The 22,150-nt window shown below is 41.6% G+C and overlaps 1 protein-coding gene across 5 annotated transcripts in view; it reads right to left on the bottom strand.

Annotated features, from left to right (window-relative positions):
- VPS13A (vacuolar protein sorting 13 homolog A) overlaps positions 1-10,206 on the bottom strand; it is a 240,710-nt gene extending 230,504 nt beyond the window's left edge. For all 5 annotated transcript variants that reach the window (XR_013541528.1, XR_013541529.1, XM_020787771.3 and 2 more), the window contains exon 1: positions 9,880-10,206. Coding sequence is in view for 3 of the 5 variants with exons in the window: in XM_020787771.3 (XP_020643430.3) it covers positions 9,880-9,979 (100 nt within the window). In the remaining 2 variants the exon portion in view is untranslated. The remainder of the gene's footprint in view (positions 1-9,879) is intronic.
- Positions 10,207-22,150: the final 11,944 nt, after the last annotated feature.

Below are 22,150 nucleotides of genomic sequence, written 5' to 3'. Positions count from 1 at the left end.
CGAGGGGGTCGAATGGGAAATATACACCTGGATGTACCCATCATCTAAAGTCCACATCAGTCTCCCCTAATATATAGCTGTTTTATTGAATCTGAAGATCATTTGCAATAGGTAAAGGTTCCCCTGTGACATTTTAGTCAGTCGTGTTCGACTCTAGGGGGCAGTGTTCATCCCCGTTTCCAAGCCGTAGAGCCAGCGTTTGTCCGAAGACAGTTTCCGTTGTCATGTGGCCAGTGCGACTTAGATTCAGAACACTGTTTACCTTCCCACCGAGATGGTACCTATTTATCTACTCGCATTTACATGCTTTCAAACTGCTAGGTTGGCGAGGAGCTGGGACAAAGCAACGGGAGCTCACTCCATCGCGTGGATTCGATCTTACAACTGCTGATCTTCTGACCCTGCAGCACACAAAGGCTTCTGCGATTTAGCCCATAGTGCCACCAAGTCCCTCCTTTGCAATACACTCTGGTAAATCAATTATTGAACTTCTTAAGGACCTCTGACTGCCAAACTCTTCCCAATCATTCTTTCGCGTACTGTGTGTCCATGATTTAACAAAATCTGTGATTTTAGCCTGTTTCCATTGCTTCTTTGTTGCACCAGTGCTAGTTCCCACCATGGAGATAAGGTCCTCTTTTAAGCCAATATTTGGCAAGGGAGGAGATGATTCGACTCTGCCCGCAGCCTCGCTTTTCCTCTCCACACAAGGTCAGATTCTTCTCATAGTCGGTTTTGTTTCTTTTAAGTTCACAGAGCGGGGTAACGAAGAGAGGGAGAGCATTTTGTAGTGATTTCAGCACCGGAGACATTAAGGTAATGTCTGTAAGCTCCTCATTTCTTAAGGCTTTAGGCACCACATTCGCTTCACAATCCAACATCATGGTAAAATTAATCACCACCCATTCTATGTAAAAGGTAGCAAGGATTCTGTGCCACATCTTCTCATCTAAATCAATCCACTTCTCTTATTTAACCAATTCCGACTCTGGGATGTTATTTCCTTCCTTTTATCTTTATCACCAGCTCCTTCTCCACTTCTCTTCTCATTGTTGTTACCAGGATAATGAATTACTATTTCAGAGGAGGAGGAGACCACTCCTGCTGGTGCACAAGGAGTTCAATGATATATATTTTTTTATTTCAGCTAGAGTTAGCAATTCAATCTAAGCTGCCGACCAAGAACAGCAAAGTGCCAAGCGTAGTATCTTCTGGGGAGGCACCATAAACAAGGAATTAAATTATTGAGGAATGGAATCAACACATTTAACAGATAAGGAAGTCATCCTTACCTGACTGGAACCGGAAGCCCACTACTGTACACAATGAATGTCTTAACCAAACCTCTTGAAACTGCATAGAAAAATGACTTGATCTAATTTTACTGATTTTTAAATGTTACAGAAAATCAGACAATATGCCAAGGTATTGCATCTCAAAGCCTACAAGGGAGGGATCTTATTTACTATATTCAGCTATAAATACCACAAAAAAGATTAAGAGTCATGCTTGTGACTTTCCTACATCTCTTCAAGGAGACATGTCTGTTCAGTTATACCTACATTTGCAGCACCACAAGGAGGACATTTAGTAACACCAGAAAATTCAACAGCAGCAGAAACTACACTTCCAAGAATTCCAAAGGAAAGAGTAATTGGTCACAAAACAGGCTTACTTCTCATTGAAATGCTAGAAATGGCATTTCTTCAAGAGTGCAACATACAGTACTCTATAGAAAAAGCTCCAGGAACAAGAAAACCAATCTCTCAACAAAAAAGAGTAAATACTTCCACAGAATAAAGTAAGGAATGTGGGTACAAAATATTAAATAACTGACAATGTTTTCACTATACTACTGACGGCATGACCCTTCCTTCTGTTCTTCAATAATACATAGTATGAGGCCAACCTTAGTCACATGCATTTGGATATTAAGTATTACCACTCAAATGCACCCCTGTGAGTTTTCATGGCTGAACAGGGACTTGAATCCAGGTGTTCTGAGTCCTAGTCTGTCACTGTCTTCACTACACCATTCATCCCACCACCTCTAAAAAATGTACTTATCTATATTACATTTGTAAGATACAAGTATCAGGTTCTGTTCTCATATTGTCACTGTTATGTCTAGCATTAATTTGGGTGTTTTTTTCTGACCCACATTCTGCTAGAATATTTGGGGCTAGTGACAGGGCACCTGATGGTCTAGAATGTATTCATTCATTATCCTAGCACAGTAGTGGCGAACCCTTTTGGGCTCGCGTGCCCAAACTGGGGGGGCGACAGCGGGCAGTGTGCGGCGGCGGCGGCGGAATTGAAAGTGGTGGCGGAAGGGGGAATCCCAGCATAGAGGTGCCTAGAGACCCCACTCCGGATCCGCTGCCAGCACCAGCTGCTCCGGATCCAACTTCCAAGGCACCAGCACTGCGGCTGCAGCCACCTTCTCAGGTTTGGCTGCGCGGGGGGGACGGAGTAGCAATCTGGCAACTTATGGCTCATGTGCTGGCAGAAAGGGCTCCACATGCCAGCATAGGTTCGCCATCGCTGCCCTAGCAGATGAATTCCCCCTTCTTGAACTCATGGTGTTAATGATGACACACAAAGCCCTAAACGGTTTAGGACCTCGATATCTAGCGGAACGCCTCCTCCCACCTAGATCTACTCAAATCACTCATTCTAGCCAGGAAGGGTGGCTGAAGGGCCTAATGCCAAGGGAGGCCCGGAGAGAAAGAACAAGAAGCCAGGCCTTCTTGGCAGTGGCCCCTCGCCTTTGGAACAGTCTCCCTTCAGAGATCTGTCTGCCTCCCTCGCTGGGTGTTTTTAAGAGCCATCTTAAACCCTGGCTCTTTAAGCAGGCTTTCCCTACTGTCATCACTTGATTATTTTTATCTTTTTCCCATCTTGAATGATATTACTATTGTTATTCTCTATTTTATTATATTGCTTTTGTGCTATTTTTTAAATGTTAGCTGCCCAGAGTAGCCTTGGGTCTAAATTGGCAGGGTATGTGTGTATGTATGTATGTATGTATGTATGTATGTATGTATGTATGTATGTATGTATGTATGTATGTATGAATGCATGCATGCATGCATGCATGCATGCATGTATAAGTACATAAATAAATAAATAAATAAATAAATAAATAAATAAATAAATAAATAAATAAATAAATAAATAAATAAATTCAAAAACTTTTCCTTCAAGAAAAACTTTTGCCAGCTGTGATTGATCCAATGCATCATATTAATGTAACATCCTTCTCAGCACTTATACATAATTTATTTATGGACAACTCTTTAAAAAACCTTCATTAATAAATAATACTTGCCCTACTATAACATTCCTAAGAATACTGCCAAGAGCCCACAAACTGGATTGTGGTCATATCCATAATTATGATCTTCTACAGACATTGAAAAGGCTGTTACTGTTACCTCACCAGAAAGCTACATCATTAATTCTAGTTATAACCTTTGCAAAATTCCCCTAAAACACAGCCATGGAGTAAAATCCAATACCTTGCTAATCTGAAAGCTCAACAGAATATTGTCTCTTCCTTTCCCCTATACCTCACTCAAGCATCTCTCCATACTGCCCAGAAGTCTGACTAGGAAGAATTTCCCAGCTCTGTAAAGCAGGTGCACAGGAATTAGAGACTGTGTCCCTCCTAGTTCCAATGACAAAAGTACTGTAGCTCTATCAATGATTGATACCAGTGGGTTCAACTCATGCATTCCATACCTTGATTCCTGAAAACTGGATGCTAACAACATGATGGAATAGTATTACTACGATGGGCATATCCAATGTTTTGTGGCTTATATTGCAATGGGTAATATGAGAAAGGAGACTTTTTGAGAAAAGTTGTATCCCAGGCTTGTAAAAACTATCCTTTAAAATAAAGGTGGGTCAGGACCTGGTAGTAACTATTTTACTTCTTCAATAGGAAATTGATTATGAGGATGATAACAATAACCATGATGATAATGCTGATAAAACTACACTCCTGGTGTATTAACAATTACAAGGATTTTCTTACTGATTTTAAAACACTTGGAATCTAAACAACTGTCATACACTACTAGATACAATTCCTACTAGTAGCAGAAATGTTTTTAGTGTTTTCTTATTATTATATTCCTATTATCAAAACTTACCTAGAACACTATCAAAAAAACACTGACTGAAATCCTTTTGCTTTGCACAGTAAGTTGCAACTAGAGTAGGCCTACTGAATCAATGGATCTTATTCTAAGAATGGGGTAGATTATAACTTTGAAACAGGACTTTGGACTACCACCAAATGTGGTGCAGATGTAGGAGACATTCTGCTCATGCTCTGCGCTGAATTTGAGGGAGTTTGGGCAAAGGGTTTTTAAGTAATACTGTTTTTATCCTCCATGCAGAAACAAGCAAACTAGATTTATAACAAATTAAATATATTCAAAAGACTTTTTTTTAATCTTGAAAGAGAAAAGTTGGCCCTACCTGCTTTTTGTATTTGGAAAGGATCAAGGTTACAGGAGGTGAAAAACTGATCTTCCAAAATAGCTTTTCAAAAGGGAAAAACAGCCACTATGTTATAAACTGAGGATGAATGGAACAGGTTTACCAGCCAGATCCTCTGAAGAAAGTTCTTAAGTTGATACAATGAAAGGTCACCAAAACAGTCAAAGGGCAAGTTTTCTTTGAAGAGTCAAAAAAAAAAAAAACAGGCTTGCTTTATATGAAGTAATGGAGTGACAGTCCTCCAGAAAGAGATACTGTATATTGCCATGTATCTCTGGAGAATTAGCATACAAATTTGTAAGGCATATTCAAATAATTTCTGTATTACAAAAGCACAGAGCTGCTGTGTTTGTCCAAGCCTGAGTGCTTTCAGTAAACATTATCTCAGTATTTCTGAAACCAGGCTCCTCACACAAGTCTTCAAATGGAAAAGCTAACTTTTGACCCTGTCAGTCAGCGTCCAAGTAGCTAGCTCCCAAATAGGCACTGATGCTGGGAAACAGATTTAGTGTTTAGTTATAAGAATATTTTTCAAAGAACAAATATTCAGATGGCCACTCATCTAAGCTGTGAAACTACTGTTTCTGTCTGTTTGTTTGTTTGTTTTGCTTTGTGGCTGGGGAAAGTCTTACTTGATGTTAGCAGAGTTTGGTGTCTATATTGGCAGGTACATGAATGTCCCTAAGCATCTAAGGCTATGTATTTGTGGAGCAGGTGAGATAGAGGATGTTGTCCACTATTTACTCAATTGTCAGCTCTATCAAAACCCCAGAGAAAAGTTCCTGGGTAACATTTTGGCTGCCCTACAGGAGGAAAGCCCTCAGATAAGGGTGGTCAGGTTACTTTTGGATGGTGACCCATATGTTACATACAGAACAGCACTGTTTGCAAAAGTGGCCAGAAATATCCGCGCTAATTTCCTGAGAGCCATCGCAATCAATTGTGCAGGAGACTCCCAGATATGGTCTCTTATTATTTTATATGTCTGTGATTTTATCATGATTTTATTTAATCATATTTGTATTTTTAAACAATTGTGACAGCTTTTAGCCTATACAATAAACTTGAACTTGAACTTGGTGTCTATATCCTGTTATAGTATCAACCATTCCACCTGTCTCACCACTATATAATTGTTTGGTAATTAAGGGAAAAGGACTCAAAATACAGTGGTGCCTCGCTTAACGAGCGCACCGTTTAACGACGAATCCGCATAGCAATGCGGATTTTGCGATCGTTTTAATGATCGCATTGTGATGTTTTATATGGCAAAACATCGCATTGTGATGATCGGTAAGCGATTATCGCATTGCGATGTTTTGGAAACAGCTGATGGGTGGTTCCAAAATGGCCGCAGCATCAAGAAAATGGCTGCCCACAGCCATTTCGCACCCTGCCCTCGCTTACCGAGGCGGCGAAAATGGTGGCCGGATGGGAAACCTTCGCTTACCGGTGAATTTTCCCCCCACAGGAACGCATTAAACGAAGTTCCTATGGGGTTTTATGTTCCGGATAGCGATGTTAATCCTGGAACAGATTAACGTCGCTATGCAGGGCATCACTGTATGCTATGTGGTACCAAATACCTTCTGATGTGTGGTGACTATATAAGTTACTGACTTCCAAAATGTCCTATTATTAACTGCTCTGCTCAGGTCTTACAAACTAACAGCTGTGGATTCCTTTATTGAGACAATCTGTCACATGTTAGGTCTTCCTCTTTTCTTACTGCCCCTCCTCCACTTTTATCAGCAATATTGGTCAGTTCTGCTATTTTCATGATAAGTGCATAATAGGATAGCCTCACTGATCAATTTTGCTCTTCTGACAGTTTAGGCTTAAACTTCATTGAGCACACACTTTTCTGTCTTTCTGGCTATATGGGGTATCTGTTAAAGCTCTTCTCCAATAAATACCACAGTTCAAATGAGCTGTTTTTTAATCCTGTCTTTCTTCATTGTCTTTCTTTTATATAGTACAGATGATCCTGACCTTGGTTTCCAGTGACAATCTTTGCTAACTCTGAGCCCTACCCCTTTTATTATAAAAGGCGAGAAGACATATTTTGAAAAACATGCACACAATATGTTTGTAGAGCTTATGGTCCTATATAGCTTTTCTTCCTTAGATTGCCTACCCCAAGGAAAGGGTTTGAAAATTGAAACATAGCTTTCTAGTCTACATTCTATGGAGAGGCCATGGCAACACTAGTTTACTTGAGAGATTAAAGGGTGTGTGTGTTCCTTCATTGTATGTGCTGCATTTACTCACACCTTCACCATTTCATTAAGTTCAAAACAGCCTTCCAAAATATTTTGACTCAAAGGGCCTGCAGCTACATCCCATCTATTCTTGCTTCTGTCCTCTCCCATCAACCATAGCACAGACTATGTGCTCATCTTCTGCAATCCTCTAGCACCAGGTAATTCTACATGAGGGAAGTTTCTGTTGAAATTTGGGTGTGGTATATGTATACTTAAACTTCCATTTTTAAAAGCAAGGAAATTTAATTCTTCAAAAAAAACCCTCCAACTGCCCTCTGCTATGTAAAGCTTGGCATCCCTTTTCCTGCTGGCAATATGAGCAGGATATTGTGTAGCAATATTGGGCCATTTTCTGGCTTTTTGAATCATCAGTACATAAGCACAATATCTCATATTCATACACCAGGGATGGGGTGTTGTGGGTTTTTTTTTTTTTTGAAGACTTAAATAATATTTTAATATGATACACATTACTCATCTACAGGACACATTCGTAAAACCTACAATATCTGATGCAGCTATATGTCTTCTGTTAAAACAGACAAACACAATGACTATGTTCAGAAACACAAAAAGCCTGAATTATTTAGAATTCTAATTTACTATCAACAAATTCAGCACCATGCTGATGCATACTATCCAACTGCTCCCAGTGCAAGAAGCGAACAACTCAACAACCACAAAACTCATGCTTATGCATGGTTTGTTCACTATGTCTGATTCCATGATCTATATTTTAGGGGTGGGGACTAGTATGTATGGTTCAGATATCATAATTACCAAAGCACAAATAAAGGTCGGTGGTTTGCTGATCTGTTCTTGCTTGTAAAGAGAAAAACCAGACAACAGGCACCAAACCCCTATGGAAGTGCTGGCGAACCTTTCTGAGCCCGAGTGCCCAAACCGCAACACAAAATCAACTTGTTTATTTCAAAGCGCCAACACTGCAATTAAAACCTGAATACTGAGGTTTTAGTTTAGAAAAAACAATTGCTCCTGCACTGCAAGGGTTAAGTATTTGTGGTTTTTTTTTTCCTATGGCCGGTATTAACAAAGAAATACTTACTGGTCCTCCAATCCCCCATTGGGCTAGACCAGTAATGGTCACCATTGCACACCTCCATTGGACCACTGCACCAGCAGAGGGGAGTGCCAAAATCTGGGATCAGAGGATAGGTAATTATTTCTCAATGGTGACTTATGGCTCAGGTGCCCACAGAGAGGGCTCTGTGTGCCAACTGTGGCACGCGTACCATAGGTTCATCATCGCTGCCCTATGGTGTCTTTGTGCAAACCAACTAAATGAGCATTGTAATAAGGAGTCCTATTCACCATATGTAACACAAATTTATTTTGTGCACACTTTCACAAACATTCAATTTTAGTGCCTATACTGAAGGCTAGAGATGGTAAAGTGCAAAATAGTCCTCAATCATTTTAGACCATGAAGTCCAGAACATAAAAGTACAGGCATTTTGTTTTCTTTCTATTTGTTCACACCAAGACAACACTTGAATTGCCTTGCTCAAAATAAATTGTCACTTGTTTGTAACATGGCAAATGAAATGTTAAAAACACGGGCTTCAAAACACTCATTTAGTAAAAACAAAACACCAGTGTTAACTCCTCTTCAAAAAACCAAATAAAAGATTAAGAGCAGTATTACTGTAACTGTAAACGTGAATGATCAACATTATACTAGAATTAGGCAGATACTTTGTATATATTCATTATTTTAAAAACTGGAACAAATTCTCTACAGTGAGTTGATAGGCAGCTGTCCACCAAGGGAATACAACATGCATAACCTTTGGCAGGATACACATAAAAATCAACAAAGCAAACAGCAAGGAATTGAATGGGGCCTAACAGATGCAAACACAACTTGCTTTGTCCCAAACAACTCTAATATACGAAATCTGAGGTAATGTTACTCTAATGAAATGAGCAGATATCTCGCTACATATTAGGAAGCCCCCATTCGGTGCCAGATGCAAAGCACTTTTAAGTTTGTAGTTTGCATTTCCTGCCCAGAACTTGATCCAAATCAACAAGGGAGAGAAAGAGACACACCAAAACTGAAAACGTTCCCCGTACAGTAGTTTCCTTTTGCTTCTCGGCACCACCATAACGGACCTCCCTCGTAAAATGCTTTGGCTTCCCCTAACCCTGTTGATATTGTTTAGTCATGTCCGACTCTTTGTAACCCCATGGACCACAGCACGCCTCCTGTCTTCCACTGCCTGCCGGAGTTGGGTTAAATTCATGTTGGTCACTTCGATGACACTGTCCAACCATCTCATCCTCTGTCGTCCTCTTCTCCTTTTGCCTTCACACTTTCCCAGCATCAGGGTCTTTTCCAGGGAGTCTTCTCTTCTCATGAGATGGCCAAAGTATTGGAGCCTCAGCTTCAGGATCTGTCCTTTAGGTGAGCACTCAGGGTTAATTTCCTTCAGAATGGATAGGTTTGTTCTCCTTGCAGTCCAGGGGACTCTCAAGAGCCTCCTCCAGCACCACAATTCAAAAGCATCAATTCTTCGGAGGTCAGCTTTCTTTGTGGTTCAGCTCTCCCTAACCCTGAGCTGCCCCTAAATAACACAACTTTCCGAAGGGAGCCGCGGGTTGGAGGAGCAGGTGAGCGAGCAAAAAGGCGTGCAAGGCACGGCCCACGTGACAAGGGCCTGCCGAGGCCAGGAGGACACAGAAGTATACAAGCAAGTCAGAGGGAGACGCCTCGGGCGGAAGGGCCCCTCCAGGAGGGAAGGGTGGCAACACCCCCCCCCCGGGGGGAGGGAGAGGTGGGCCCCTGAAGAGTGCCACCCCCTTCTTACACGTTTCTGTCACCGTGTGAAAGGGGGGGGGCTCAACCCGTCTCTCTCTCTCTCTCTCTCTCTCTCGCTGCAAGACACACTCACTTATTTCCCCACCACCAGCAGCACCTTTCTGTCTCTCAGGCACCCAAAGGCGGGTGACGCCGACAGGAGGCGGGAGGGGCGAGAGAGCCCCCACTTCGTGACGACAGGCGGCTGCTATTGAGGGGGAGGGTGTCAGAGAAGGGTGAGCGAGGCTAAGCCGGCTCCGAAGCCACCCTGCCCTTCCTTACCTCCCCAGATGCCAAGCTTGAGCTGGGAACTGTCCAGATTCACCACATAATCGCCCAGGAACTGGTTGAGGACGTCCACGACGAGCGACTCGAACACCATTCTCGGGAGCGACGGTGCTCCCCTTTTTTTCTGCCGAGCCGCGCTTTCTCCTCAAAAATGTCAACCTAAAAGACAGAAACACCCCCCCACCACCACCACCCCGCAAGCCACCCTCTTCTCTGCCTGCCACCGGCTTTGCTGCTCCTGAGAGACAGGGTGGCCCTCGCTTTGCCCACCCGCTGCCTCGCCGGCGGCGTGTTGTACCCGGACTCGCCCAGTCCGACTGCGCAGGCGTACAAACGACGTTCGGGCGCTCCCGAAAACCCTTCCCTGCAAAGCGAGGGCCCTCTTGCGCGAGCGGGGCGGTTGCTCTTGTTGCTCCCTCCCTATTCCCTTACCAAGGAAGCGTCGGGAAAAGGGGAACACAGGGCGGCTGCGAAGGCCACCTCAACAACAGACCCGCTCGCCGCCTGGCCTTGGCCCGAAGCGCCTTATAGTTCGGAGGACCGAGCCCTCGCAAGCACATACAAGACTTGCCAGCCTTTTACTCCCCTCTTTAGCCGCGCGCGTCATTGACAAATGGCCGCGTGTCAAAGCGTTGTGGAGAGAACGCGGTGCATGTGGAACGTGTATGGGGGGGTGCGCTTCAACCTCTTGCATGCGACCCGAAACCCACAGCAAAGTTTTATTTTCTCTCATACTCATGTGTGTATGTACTGCTGCTCCCCAAAATTTGGGGCAGGGCAGCCAGAGAGGACTTAAAATAGAGCAAAAATACTGTTCTTGAGGCTGGCCCCCATATAAGTGACATGTGGAAGATACTGAAAGAGGTATAGATTTTAAAAAAAAAAACTCCTAGGTCATTACTTCACAGGAACATCTCCATCGTTAAGACTCATGTATTTAATGTGCCTTGGTAATGAGGTGGCTAATAGTGGACCTAGACCTATAAATATTTATTTATTTATTTATTTATTTATTTCTCCTTCATGGATTGCTGCCTTGTCGTGGCGAAGGGGCTTGAGTAACTCAGAGAAGCTATGGGCTATGCCGTGCAGGGACACCCAAGACGGACAGGACATAGTGGAGAGTTCCGACTAAATGCAATCCACCTGGAGTAGGAAATGGCAAGCCACTCCAGTATCTTTGCCAAGAACGCCCCATGATCAGAAACAAAAGGCTAAAAGATATGACGCTGGAAGATGGGCCCCTCAGGTCGGAAGGCGTCCAACATGCTACTGAGGAAGAGTGGAGGACAAGTACAAGTAGCTCCAGAGCTAATGAAGTGGTTGGGCCAAAGCCGAAAGGACGCTCAGCTGTGGACGTGCCTGGAAGTGAAAGGAAAATCCAATGCTGCAAAGAAAAATACTGCATAGGAACCTGGAATGTAAGATCTATGAACGTTGGGAAGCTGGAGGTGGTCAAACAGGAGATGGCAAGAATAAACATCGACATCCTGGGCATCAGTGAACTAAAATGGACAGGAATGGGCGAATTCAGCTCAGATGATTATCATATCTACTATTGTGGGCAAGAATCCCGTAGAAGGAATGGAGTAGCCCTCATAGTCAACAAAAGAGTGGGAAAAGCTGTAATGGGATACAATCTCAAAAATGATAGAATGATGTCAATACGAATCCAAGGCAGACCATTCAACATCACAATAATCCAAGTTTATGCACCAACCAGCATTGCTGAGGAGACTGAAATTGAACAATTCTATGAAGATTTACAACACCTTCTAGAACTGACACCAAAGAAAGATGTTCTTCTCATTCTAGGGGACTGGAATGCTAAAGTAGGGAGCCAAGAGATAAAAGGAACAACAGGGAAGTTTGGCCTTGGAGTTCAGAACGAAGCAGGACAAAGCTAATAGAGTTTTGTCAAGAGAATAAGCTGGTCATCACAAACACTCTTTTCCAACAACACAAGAGGCGACTCTATACATGGAAATCACCAGATGGGCAATATCGAAATCAGATTGATTATATTCTCTGCAGCCAAAGATGGAGAAGCTCTATACAGTCAGCAAAAACAAGACCTGGAGCTGACTGCGGTTCTGATCATCAGCTTCTCATAGCAAAATTCAAGCTTAGACTGAAGAGATTAGGAAAAACCACTGGGCCACTCAGGTATAATCTAAACCAAATCCCTTATGAATACACAGTGGAAGTAAAGAACAGATTTAAGGAACTAGATTTGGTGGACAGAGTGCCTGAAGAACTTTGGATAGAGGCTCGTAACATTGTCCAGGAGGCAGCAACGAAAACCATTCCAAAGAAAAGGAAATGCAAGAAAGCAAAGTGGCTGTCCAACGAGGCCTTAGAAATAGCAGAGAGGAGAAGGGAAGCAAAATGCAAGGGAGATAGGGAAAGTTACAGAAACTTGAATGCAGACTTCCAAAGAATAGCAAGGAGAGACAAGAGGGCCTTCTTAAATGAACAATGCAAAGAAATAGAGGAAGATAACAGAAAAGGAAAGACCAGAGATCTGTTCAGGAAAATTGGACATATTAGAGGAACATTTTGCGCAAAGATGAACATGATAAAAGACAAAAATGGGAAGGACCTAACAGAAGCAGAAGACGTCAAGACGAGGTGGCAAGAATACACAGAGGAATTATATCAGAAAGATTTGGATATCCCGGACAACCCAGACAATGTAGTTGCTGACCTTGAGCCAGACATCCTGGAGAGCGAAGTCAAGTGGGCCTTAGAAAGCCTGGCTAACAACAAGGCCAGTGGAGGTGATGGCATTCCAGTTGAACTATTTAAAATCTTGAAAGATGATGCTGTTAAGGTGCTACATTCAATATGCCAGCAAGTTTGGAAAACTCAACAGTGGCCAGAGGATTGGAAAAGATCAGTCTACATCCCAATCCCAAAGAAAGGCAGTGCCAAAGAATGCTCCAACTACCGTACAATTGCACTCATTTCGCACGCTAGCAAGGTTATGCTCAAAATCCTACAAGGTAGGCTTCAGCAGTATGTGGACCGAGAACTCCCAGAAGTACAAGCTGGATTCCGAAGAGGCAGAGGAACTCGAGACCAAATTGCTAACTTGCGCTGTATCATGGAGAAAGCCAGAGAGTTCCAGAAAAATATCTACTTCTGCTTCATTGACTATGCGAAAGCCTTTGACTGTGTGGACCACAGCAAACTATGGCAAGTTCTTAAAGAAATGGGAGTGCCTGACCACTTTATCTGTCTCCTGAGAAACCTATATGTGGGACAGGAAGCAACAGTTAGAACTGGTCATGGAACAACTGAGTGGGTCAAAATTGGGAAAGGAGTACGGCAAGGCTGTATATTGTCCCCCAGCTTATTTAACTTATATGCAGAATACATCATGCGGAAGGCTGGACTAGAAGAAACCCAAGCCGGAATTAAGATTGCCGGAAGAAATATCAACAACCTCCGATATGCAGATGATACCACTCTGATGGCAGAAAGTGAGGAGGAATTAAAGAACCTTGTAATGAGAGTGAAAGAGGAGAGTGCAAAAAACGGTCTGAAACTCAACATCAAAAAAACTAAGATCATGGCCACTGGTCCCATCACCTCCTGGGAAATAGAAGGGGAAGATATGGAGGCAGTGTCAAATTTTATCTTCCTGGGCTCCATGATCACTGCAGATGGAGACAGCAGCCCTGAAATTAAAAGGCGCCTTCTTCTTGGGAGGAAAGCGATGACAAATCTTGACAGCATCTTGAAAAGCAGAAACATCACCTTGCCAACAAAAGTCCGAATAGTCAAAGCTATGGTTTTTCCTGTCGTGATGTATGGAAGTGAGAGCTGGACCATAAAGAAAGCAGACCGCCGAAGAATTGATGCCTTTGAATTGTGGTGCTGGAGGAGGCTCTTGAGAATCCCCTGGACTGCAAGGAGAACAAACCTATCAGTTCTAAAGGAAATCAACCCTGAATGCTCACTTGAAGGACAGATCCTGAAGCTGAGGCTCCAGTACTTTGGCCATCTCATGAGAAGAAAAGAGTCCTTGGAAAAAACCTTGATGTTAGGAAGGTGTGATGGCAAGAGGAGAAGGGGACGACCGAGGATGAGATGGCTGGACAGTGTCTGCGAAGCAACCAACATGAACCTGACACAACTCCGGGAGGCAGTAGAAGACAGGAGGGCCTGGCGTGCTCTGGTCCATGGGGTCACGAAGAGTCGGACACGACTAAACGACTAAACACACACAAACTTATTTATTTATTTATTTATTTATTTATTTATTTATTTAACTTATATGCCGCTTACACTACCCAAAGGTCTCTGGGTGGCTTACAACAATTTAATTACAGTAAAAAAGATAAAACAAAGTACAATTAAAATATATTGTGCAACCAGCCTTCATCACTCAGGTTGAATATTCTACCCACGTGGGAAAATGCGGCACATCTTTTGGAGAAGCGTTGGCGTTGGCAGGCTTTAGTTTGGGTGCACATGTGTATAAGATATGTGCTGTCCAGTAGGGAAAATAGGAGCAGGGCTTTCTTTGTTGCTCCTCCCAGTTTGGAACTCCCTCCCACAAGAGGCCAGATTAGCCCCATCATTGCTATCCTGCAAGCAGGAAAGGACCTTTCATTTCAGACAGGCTTTTCATTAGTGACAGGCTGTCTAGGAGTGGTTTTAAAATAATGTTGCTCCTGGAGCTCGGCATCTTTGCTAATTTTATTGAGCCAAGTCTTGAGCAATAATAATAAGCAGACAGTTTCTTGGAGGAAAGGGCAACTGATTTATTCAGATAAAACAAGTGCACACTTCGGTGCCCAGCAGGGTGGGGAGCCTGAGATCAACAGGGTTAAAGTTTTGATACAGTTCTAAAAAGAAAATCAAAGTATGCAGCAGTTCATTGGTCCTTGAGGAATATATGCATTGGTTACAATTTCTCGCATCTCAGCAAAACAGTTAGTTACCCATACGCAGAGCAGTTTATCTCTAAAGAATGTTGAATCTTCCTTACAAAGCAATTCTTCTTCTTTGGCATTTGCTCCTTTCTTACAATTTTATTACTTTTGCATTTTATTACTTGTTTTAGTAATGCTTTACCTGATGTTCTTCATATAACATTAACTTGTTTAATATTTCAATAATTCACTGTTTTACCTTTAATATTGTGCTTTAAAGATGTAAGTCACCTTACGTCTTTTCTTAGGAGAAAGGCAGGGCAAAATATTTTGCTAAATAAATACTATTGCTGTGTGAAGGTGCTTTTTCCACATAAAGCAAGCCAAGATGCAAACCACAGATAAATCCTTTATTTGTTTTATATCAGACTCTTTATATACTGTCATAATCAGATTTATATCCTGTATTAAAATCAGAGTATGACAAATAATAAAACTATCAGCAGGCAAAACATCATCTCTCTATATGGGGGTGGCAATACGATTAAATGCTTTCTTGTTATTATGTGCCATCAAGTTGCCCATCCCGTATGGTGCCCCTGTGAATGAGCAATCTCCAAAACGCCCTGTCTTAACTGCTCTCCTTACCTCCCGTAAACTCAACCCTGTAGGTTCCTTTAGAGAGTCTGTTCATCTGACATTTGGTCTTCCTCTTTTTTTGCTTTCTGTTGTTGTTTAGTTGTTAAGTCGTGTCTGACTCTTCGTGATCCTATGGACCAGAGCACACCAGGCCCCCTGTCTTCTACTGCCTCCCGGAGTTCGGTCAAATTCATGTTGGTAGCTTCGATGACACTGTCCATCCATCTCATCCTCTTCTCCTCTTGCCTTCACACTTTCCCAACATCAAGGGCTTTTCCAGGGAGTCCTCTCTTCTCGTGAGATGGACAAAGTATTGGAGCCTCAGCTTCAGGATCTGTCAGCTTTCTTTATGGCCCAGCTCTCACTTCCATACATCGTACTGGAAAAACCATAGCTTTGACTATCTGGACCTTTGTTGGCAAGGTGATGTCTCTGCTTTTTAAGATGCTGTCTAGGTGTGCCATCACTTTCCTCCCAAGAAGCAGGTGTCTTTTAATTTCATGGTTGCTGTCACCATCTGCAGTGATCATGGTGCCCAAGAAAGTAAAATCTGTCACTGCCTCCATATCTTCCCCTTCTATTGGCCAGGAGGTGATGGAACCAGTGGCCATGATCTTAGTTTTTATATATATATTGAGCGTCAGACCATTTTTTGGGCTCTCCTCCTTCACCCTCATTAAGAGTTTCTTTAATTCCTCCTCACTTTCTGACCTTCCACCTTTTCCAGTATTATTGCTTTTTTCTGGAGAATCCTGCCTTTTCATGATATGCTCACAGTAGGACAGCCTCAGTTTCAACATTTTTGCTTACAGAGATAGTTCAGGCTTGATTTGATTTAGAACCCACTTGTTTGTCTTTCTGGCAGTCCATGATATCCACAAAGCTCTCGTCCAGCACCACATTTCACCTTTTCCTAGTCTCAGTCTTCTAATTTCTTGGTTTCAATCACCGTTTGGATTGTTTACAAAGGCATACAAAATTTCTATTTCAGTTTCTTCATTGTCAACAAGTAGAGAACTTGTTTTCCTTCAGATGTTGCACTACAATCCCCATCATCCCTAACCATTGGCCATTTTGACTGGAGCTGATAGGCATTTGCAATATGACACCTGAAAGATTACACAAGTGTCCATCCCTTGCCTTGAAAACTGGAAGAAGAAAAGATTTTCCTCTCTAGTTCCTAATGACTGGTTAATAATTTGTATGACCCACTTCTGTTTTCTTTTACCCTGGCCTTTTTTGTATACTGTTTGTTTGGTTGTGAGGGTTCGCTTCCTGGCTCCTGATTTGCCCCAAATAAATCACCAGATTTGCGTGGTTTAGTAATCGGAGTAATGTTTATTGCATTATATAACAAAAATCCAGTATCAGCGAACATGTTCCAACCCTTCTCCCTGTCAAACAACGGGTCTCACAGGGGTTTCCACTCATCAGCTTTAAATGGGTTTCCCTCTTGAATGTTCCATCTGCAGAGCCAGATGTTGAGAGTACAATCTCCCACTGTGCCTCCAGGGGAGACAAGCCAGCCTGTGTAGCCTTGGGCAAACTGCACAATCCCAGAGCTGTCCCCAGAAGAAGGGAATGGTAAACCGCCTGTCCAGAGATGCACTCAGGTTTAATAACAGTCCGTTCTCCCCCTCCAAAAAGAGGATTGTATCCTCGTCTCTGTTGATCCACCAAGAGAAATTCTTGGGTGGGATCGATCATCTGCCAAGGTCCTCCTGTCATTCCGTCTGCTGCATCTCCCAGATTCTCCATTCCAGTCTCTCCCTTCTTTCTCTCTCAACCTTCTCCTCCCTCAATTTTCTCCCCCACTCTTTAGTCTCCCTTTCACCCCAGTATGCTCCTTCTGGCATTGGCCTCCTCCTTTGGGACTCTTCGCTTCTCCACCTTCCCAGTCCAGGGATCTTCCAGCCACATCCACTCCCAGCCTGGTGGAAGCCCTCCTTCACCCCCTTTTATATCTGCTAGTCCCGCCTCCACTACTACCCGCACTTTTCATTCTGTTCCCACCAAAACAGTCCCAGTCTCTTTGACCATTAATTCTTTCAACTCCTCCTCTATCCTCCCCGGGTCAGGTCCAGATGGACTTGGTGGGGTTTGACTCTCTTTATTGGCAGTAGGTGGGAGGGACGGCACTCCCGTGAGAGGAACCCTATTCTCACCTCCGGTCTTACATTGCTATGTATTTTATTGTTCTGGCATTGGTTTTAACATCACATGTTGCCATTAATGGTATTATGCCTGTGGTGTCCTGTGGTCCAAAAAAAAATATGCAATGCCTGACCCCAAAATTTCACTGATAGTATTAACATACCATGGAATTGTACAGTTCCATGCAGAAGTTGTGCTAAAACTGAAGAAATGGAATTTTCTCCACAAAAGCTTACAATTTGATTTTTAGTGATCCCATAAAAGGTATAATCTAGATTTCATTTTAATTGTGTTAGCATGCTGAATTCTTATTAAGATGTAGCTTTTATCCCGTCATTGTCCTGCCTTATTAGTAGAATTTTGGACACTGGCATCTTTCAGTTATAGCTATTATATTTTCCACAGCTGGCTGGGAAAGCTCAATGATTTAGATATCTGGCTGCAGAGCCAGTACAATTTCCCACTGTGCCTCCAGGGGAGACAAACCAGCCTGTATAGCCTTGGGCAAACTGCACAATCCCAGAGCTGTCCCCAGAAGAAGGGAATGGTAAACCACTTCTAAGTATTCTGTACAAGAAAAATCCTGGATAGAGTAGCCCTAAGTAAGAATTGATTTGATGACACATTATTATGGTTGTTGTTATTTTCCATGGCTTCTTCTGTCTTTTGTTTAGCACACAGAATTGGTTAATGGAATCACTGCATAATAACAACTGCATAATGCCTTCTGATTGTTAGTGCAATTGTGGCAGTGCAAAACCACACACACCAGAGTATATAAATTTGCTTCCTCTTTCCTTGTTTTTGCTACTCCTAAACTCTTATTGTCACTGGCTGAAACAATGGAGAGGTGAAAATGACTACAAGGTATTACCAAATATGCATGATGTATACAAATATCCTGATGCAATATCTTGGTGCCATCGTGGATAATTTTGGAAGAAGGCTGAGATAGTAATCGTGTTCTCACTTAGCTAACAGGAGGTCATGTTGCATTTCTGAGTCAACACATATAGGATTACACTCTAAAAGGCAAGACCAACTGCAATAGTTATCTACTTGTGGTAAGCTGATGTGCTTCCAGATTAAAAGCTTATGGCATGACCAGTTGAAAGATATTTTGCAGCAACTCTTTTCCTTATCAATACATTTTTAGAAAAAGAAAAGATTGAAGAAATTATTTAAAAAAAACCAAAGAGAATGGAAGATACAAAGCCCTGCATAGCATTTCACAAGGCACAACAGTGCTGACAGGAGGCCCCACCAGTTATTTGGAGATACTACAATGCAGGACATCACTTTTCTTTTGTGCTAACGTACAGTCTCCAACAGTAACTGCAATGATACAATCATTTTTTTTCTTTTCAACTTATTTATTTGCTCATTATATTTTTATTTTGCCTTTCAGATGGAATAAATTACATCACTACACAGGGATAAAACCACTAAAATAATCACAGTAACAATCAAAACACATTAAAAGGTCGGGTTTAAAATATGTCTTCATACCCTTCCTAAAAACAAGAGTAAGAACCGGTCGGAATTTTGAGTCTTCTGCATGCCATCAAGTGGAGCTTCACAGATTGCTCTATTCTCAAGAGGGCTTTTCTTTAAAATATTACCATCCAAACAAGTTCATTACAAGACAGCTGGTCCCTTTTATATCTGTCAAAACATTCTAAATAACAAGATAACTGACTTTCCATCATTTTGGTTCATCAAATAATGTCTTGTTGCTTGCTCTGTGTTTAGTCTAGAAATGGTTCTTAAAGAATTAATGGTACAAACGGCCATAATTAATTATCCAAGGAATGGAGAATGGACAATGTTATTTTAGCATTCTTACAACATAATTTTCAAAACATTTATTGTGAAGTAGTTCTGCACCATTGCAGTTGCCTTAATAGACCATTTATGGCAATTTGCCACATAAATCATTGATCTGAGAGGTGGCAGCAAAAAAAGGAGAAAGAACACAGCCTGAATTATGTGGATATCCTCATAATATATAGTGAAAAAATTACATATTAAAAGCTTTATTTATGTGGGCATAGCTACAAAGCAATATCTTTCAGAATAGTTCCATCTGATGTGTGCATTTTTAACTGTCAGAATTTAATTCTCTGATGGAAGTAACTTTATAATGATGTTGAAAGTATACAGTGTGTTCCTTCAAGTGTTTGTTAGCACAGCTGCCACAGATGTGCTCTGAATTCAAATATAAGTGTTCTGTTGAGAAATTAACACTATAGTGCCACTGACCAACATTTTTATACCATTTTGGTTTCCCAGTATCATTAATCTTCGCCACATAATAATATTGGGAAATGAAAAATATCCTCTGCTTCTTTGTGGAGAGGCAGAGGAAAGAAGCAACATTTTTAAAAAATGGGTGTTGTGGGTTTTTCGGGCTCTTTGCAGTATTTATGGCTGGACTCCACAGGACACCACTCCCAAGCAAACTACACCAGAGCACAGAGTGCTGTCCTCTGAAGATGCTGGCCACAGAGACTGGTGAAACGTTAGGAAGAACAACCTTCAAAACACGGCCAAAGAGCCCAAAAAACCCACAACAACCATTAGATCCTGGCCGTGAAAGCCTTCGCAAATGCATTTTTTTAAAAGCCTATGAAAGCAGCACCAATATACTGTACCTTTTAGAAAAAATTAAAAACTGAAAATTTCCTTCCAGAAGAAGGAGGAGATTGGAGAGGGCAAGGTTTTTGTTTTGTGTAGTTTATTTTCTTAAGGGAGGTGGGCTGAATAGGGTCTCTTGCAGTGTGTATGCCATATAGATGCAAATATTTAACTAAATAGCAACTTCAAGTGACTCTATTTAGCCCAGTCCATCCCACTCCATTTGAGCCATCTAGCCCAGCCCTCAGACATCTGAAATGAACTGGAAAAAGCCAGATAATAATTCTCCAACAGGGTACTGTATTGTAATCAATGGCAGAGATGGCTTTGCACACCAGCCCTAATGTGCAACCTAAGACAAGAATTCCACCACCCTTCTTATCATCACATTGGTTGTGGAGAAAGAGTGTGTGAGGTCACTAAAGCTGTAAATTCAGTTAACCCACATAGCTCGTTGTCATTCTTCTACCATGTTTAGCAGTGCTGATAGTAGTCAGACAGCAAGATCCTTGAGAACAGAGTTCTGGTGGTTGTAGTTTGAGTGTAATGTGAATTGTCTCTCTACCTCTTGTTAATGTGACTTCAGTAGCCTTTTGCCTAACCTTCTCTTTGTCTTTTTATTGTTTCTATTTTAATTTGAGGGATAAAATCTGTTTCTTGTGTGTGACTCTGTGCGTATTTTAGGAATAGAGACAAACTATGTTCTCCCCCTGTCCATTTTATTGGTCCTAGATATCATTTTCCTGATTTATTTCTCCATATGATTCAACTAAAGCATATATCTCTTTCTTACTTCTTATTGCTTGTGTGTGTTTCCTCAGTGTGCAGTTATAAACTATGTATAACTATGTATTTGCCTGAATTCTGCCAGGAAGCATGTAATTTTATTGAAAAAGTGCATATAGGTGCAGTCTGTGTAAAGTAATGGTGAAAATTAACTGAATTTGGGCAAAAATTCCAAGTGACAATTTTTTTAAACCAGGAGTTTCAGCCTAATTCTGACATTACACTGAAAACGAGTCACAAAATATTAATTAGCTCTAAGAGGCAACTGCTTAATCACTATCACATTCATGTATTAAATTCAAGAGCAAGGAGATATAGTTACTGTTCTTGTATATGTACTACAGTTGTGAAATCTCCTCCAAGAAATGCATTTCCTGCATAAATTCTTTCCTTACAAAATATAAGCAATTGAGGATTCAGTAGTTTATCATTTATAATATACCATATATTTATTATAGACAAGCCTGACTTGATTTAGATGTGTTAATTGCAACCCATTCTGACAATAGGCTGAACAACAGACTTTAGAAAAACTCAGGACAAGGCTCAAAACAATACAAATGCAGGAACAGGTGATGTCTTTATTGGACCATTAAGAAAATGAACAACAAAAAATAAAGTGAACTTTCAATGATAATTCATCTTTCTCAGGCTGTGCACCACATTTTTGTAGGTAGCTCCAAAATTTTATGTTTATATTAAAGTCCCAAATGTTTCATGGCCACTGTTGAGAGCCAGGTGTAGCTTCTTAGATGGAGATAGCTGTATTCTGCAGTCTGCAAGATGCTTGTGGTGGAAAGGTGTGGTTTCAGTCCCCTCTTCAGCCAGTGGTTTGGAACTTCTGTCTCTCTAAACAAGAGGTGGCCAGCACTCTGCCCCACTTCCTTCCCTCCTTGCCACCTTCAGTGCTAAACAGACTTTAATACTTAGTATAAGTTATAAATTGAATTTTTTTAAAAATAGCATGGGTCAAGATATATTTGGGACAAATTATTTGTGGTTTCCGATGTCATTTTTTGGAAGTGTTTTGTTTTGAATTTTTTAAAAAATAACCTAGAATAAGACTTCATTGATGTTTCTATTATATTTACCAAAGGCAGTCTGCCAAAAACATTAAGTAATGCCTCAGTTTTAATTATCACAATGCATCAGAATAAAAGATAGAA

The sequence above is a fragment of the Pogona vitticeps genome, chromosome 2, assembly GCF_051106095.1.
Source record: "Pogona vitticeps strain Pit_001003342236 chromosome 2, PviZW2.1, whole genome shotgun sequence".
NCBI lineage: Eukaryota > Metazoa > Chordata > Lepidosauria > Squamata > Agamidae > Pogona > Pogona vitticeps.
This window is presented reverse-complemented; position numbering and strand designations above follow the sequence as displayed.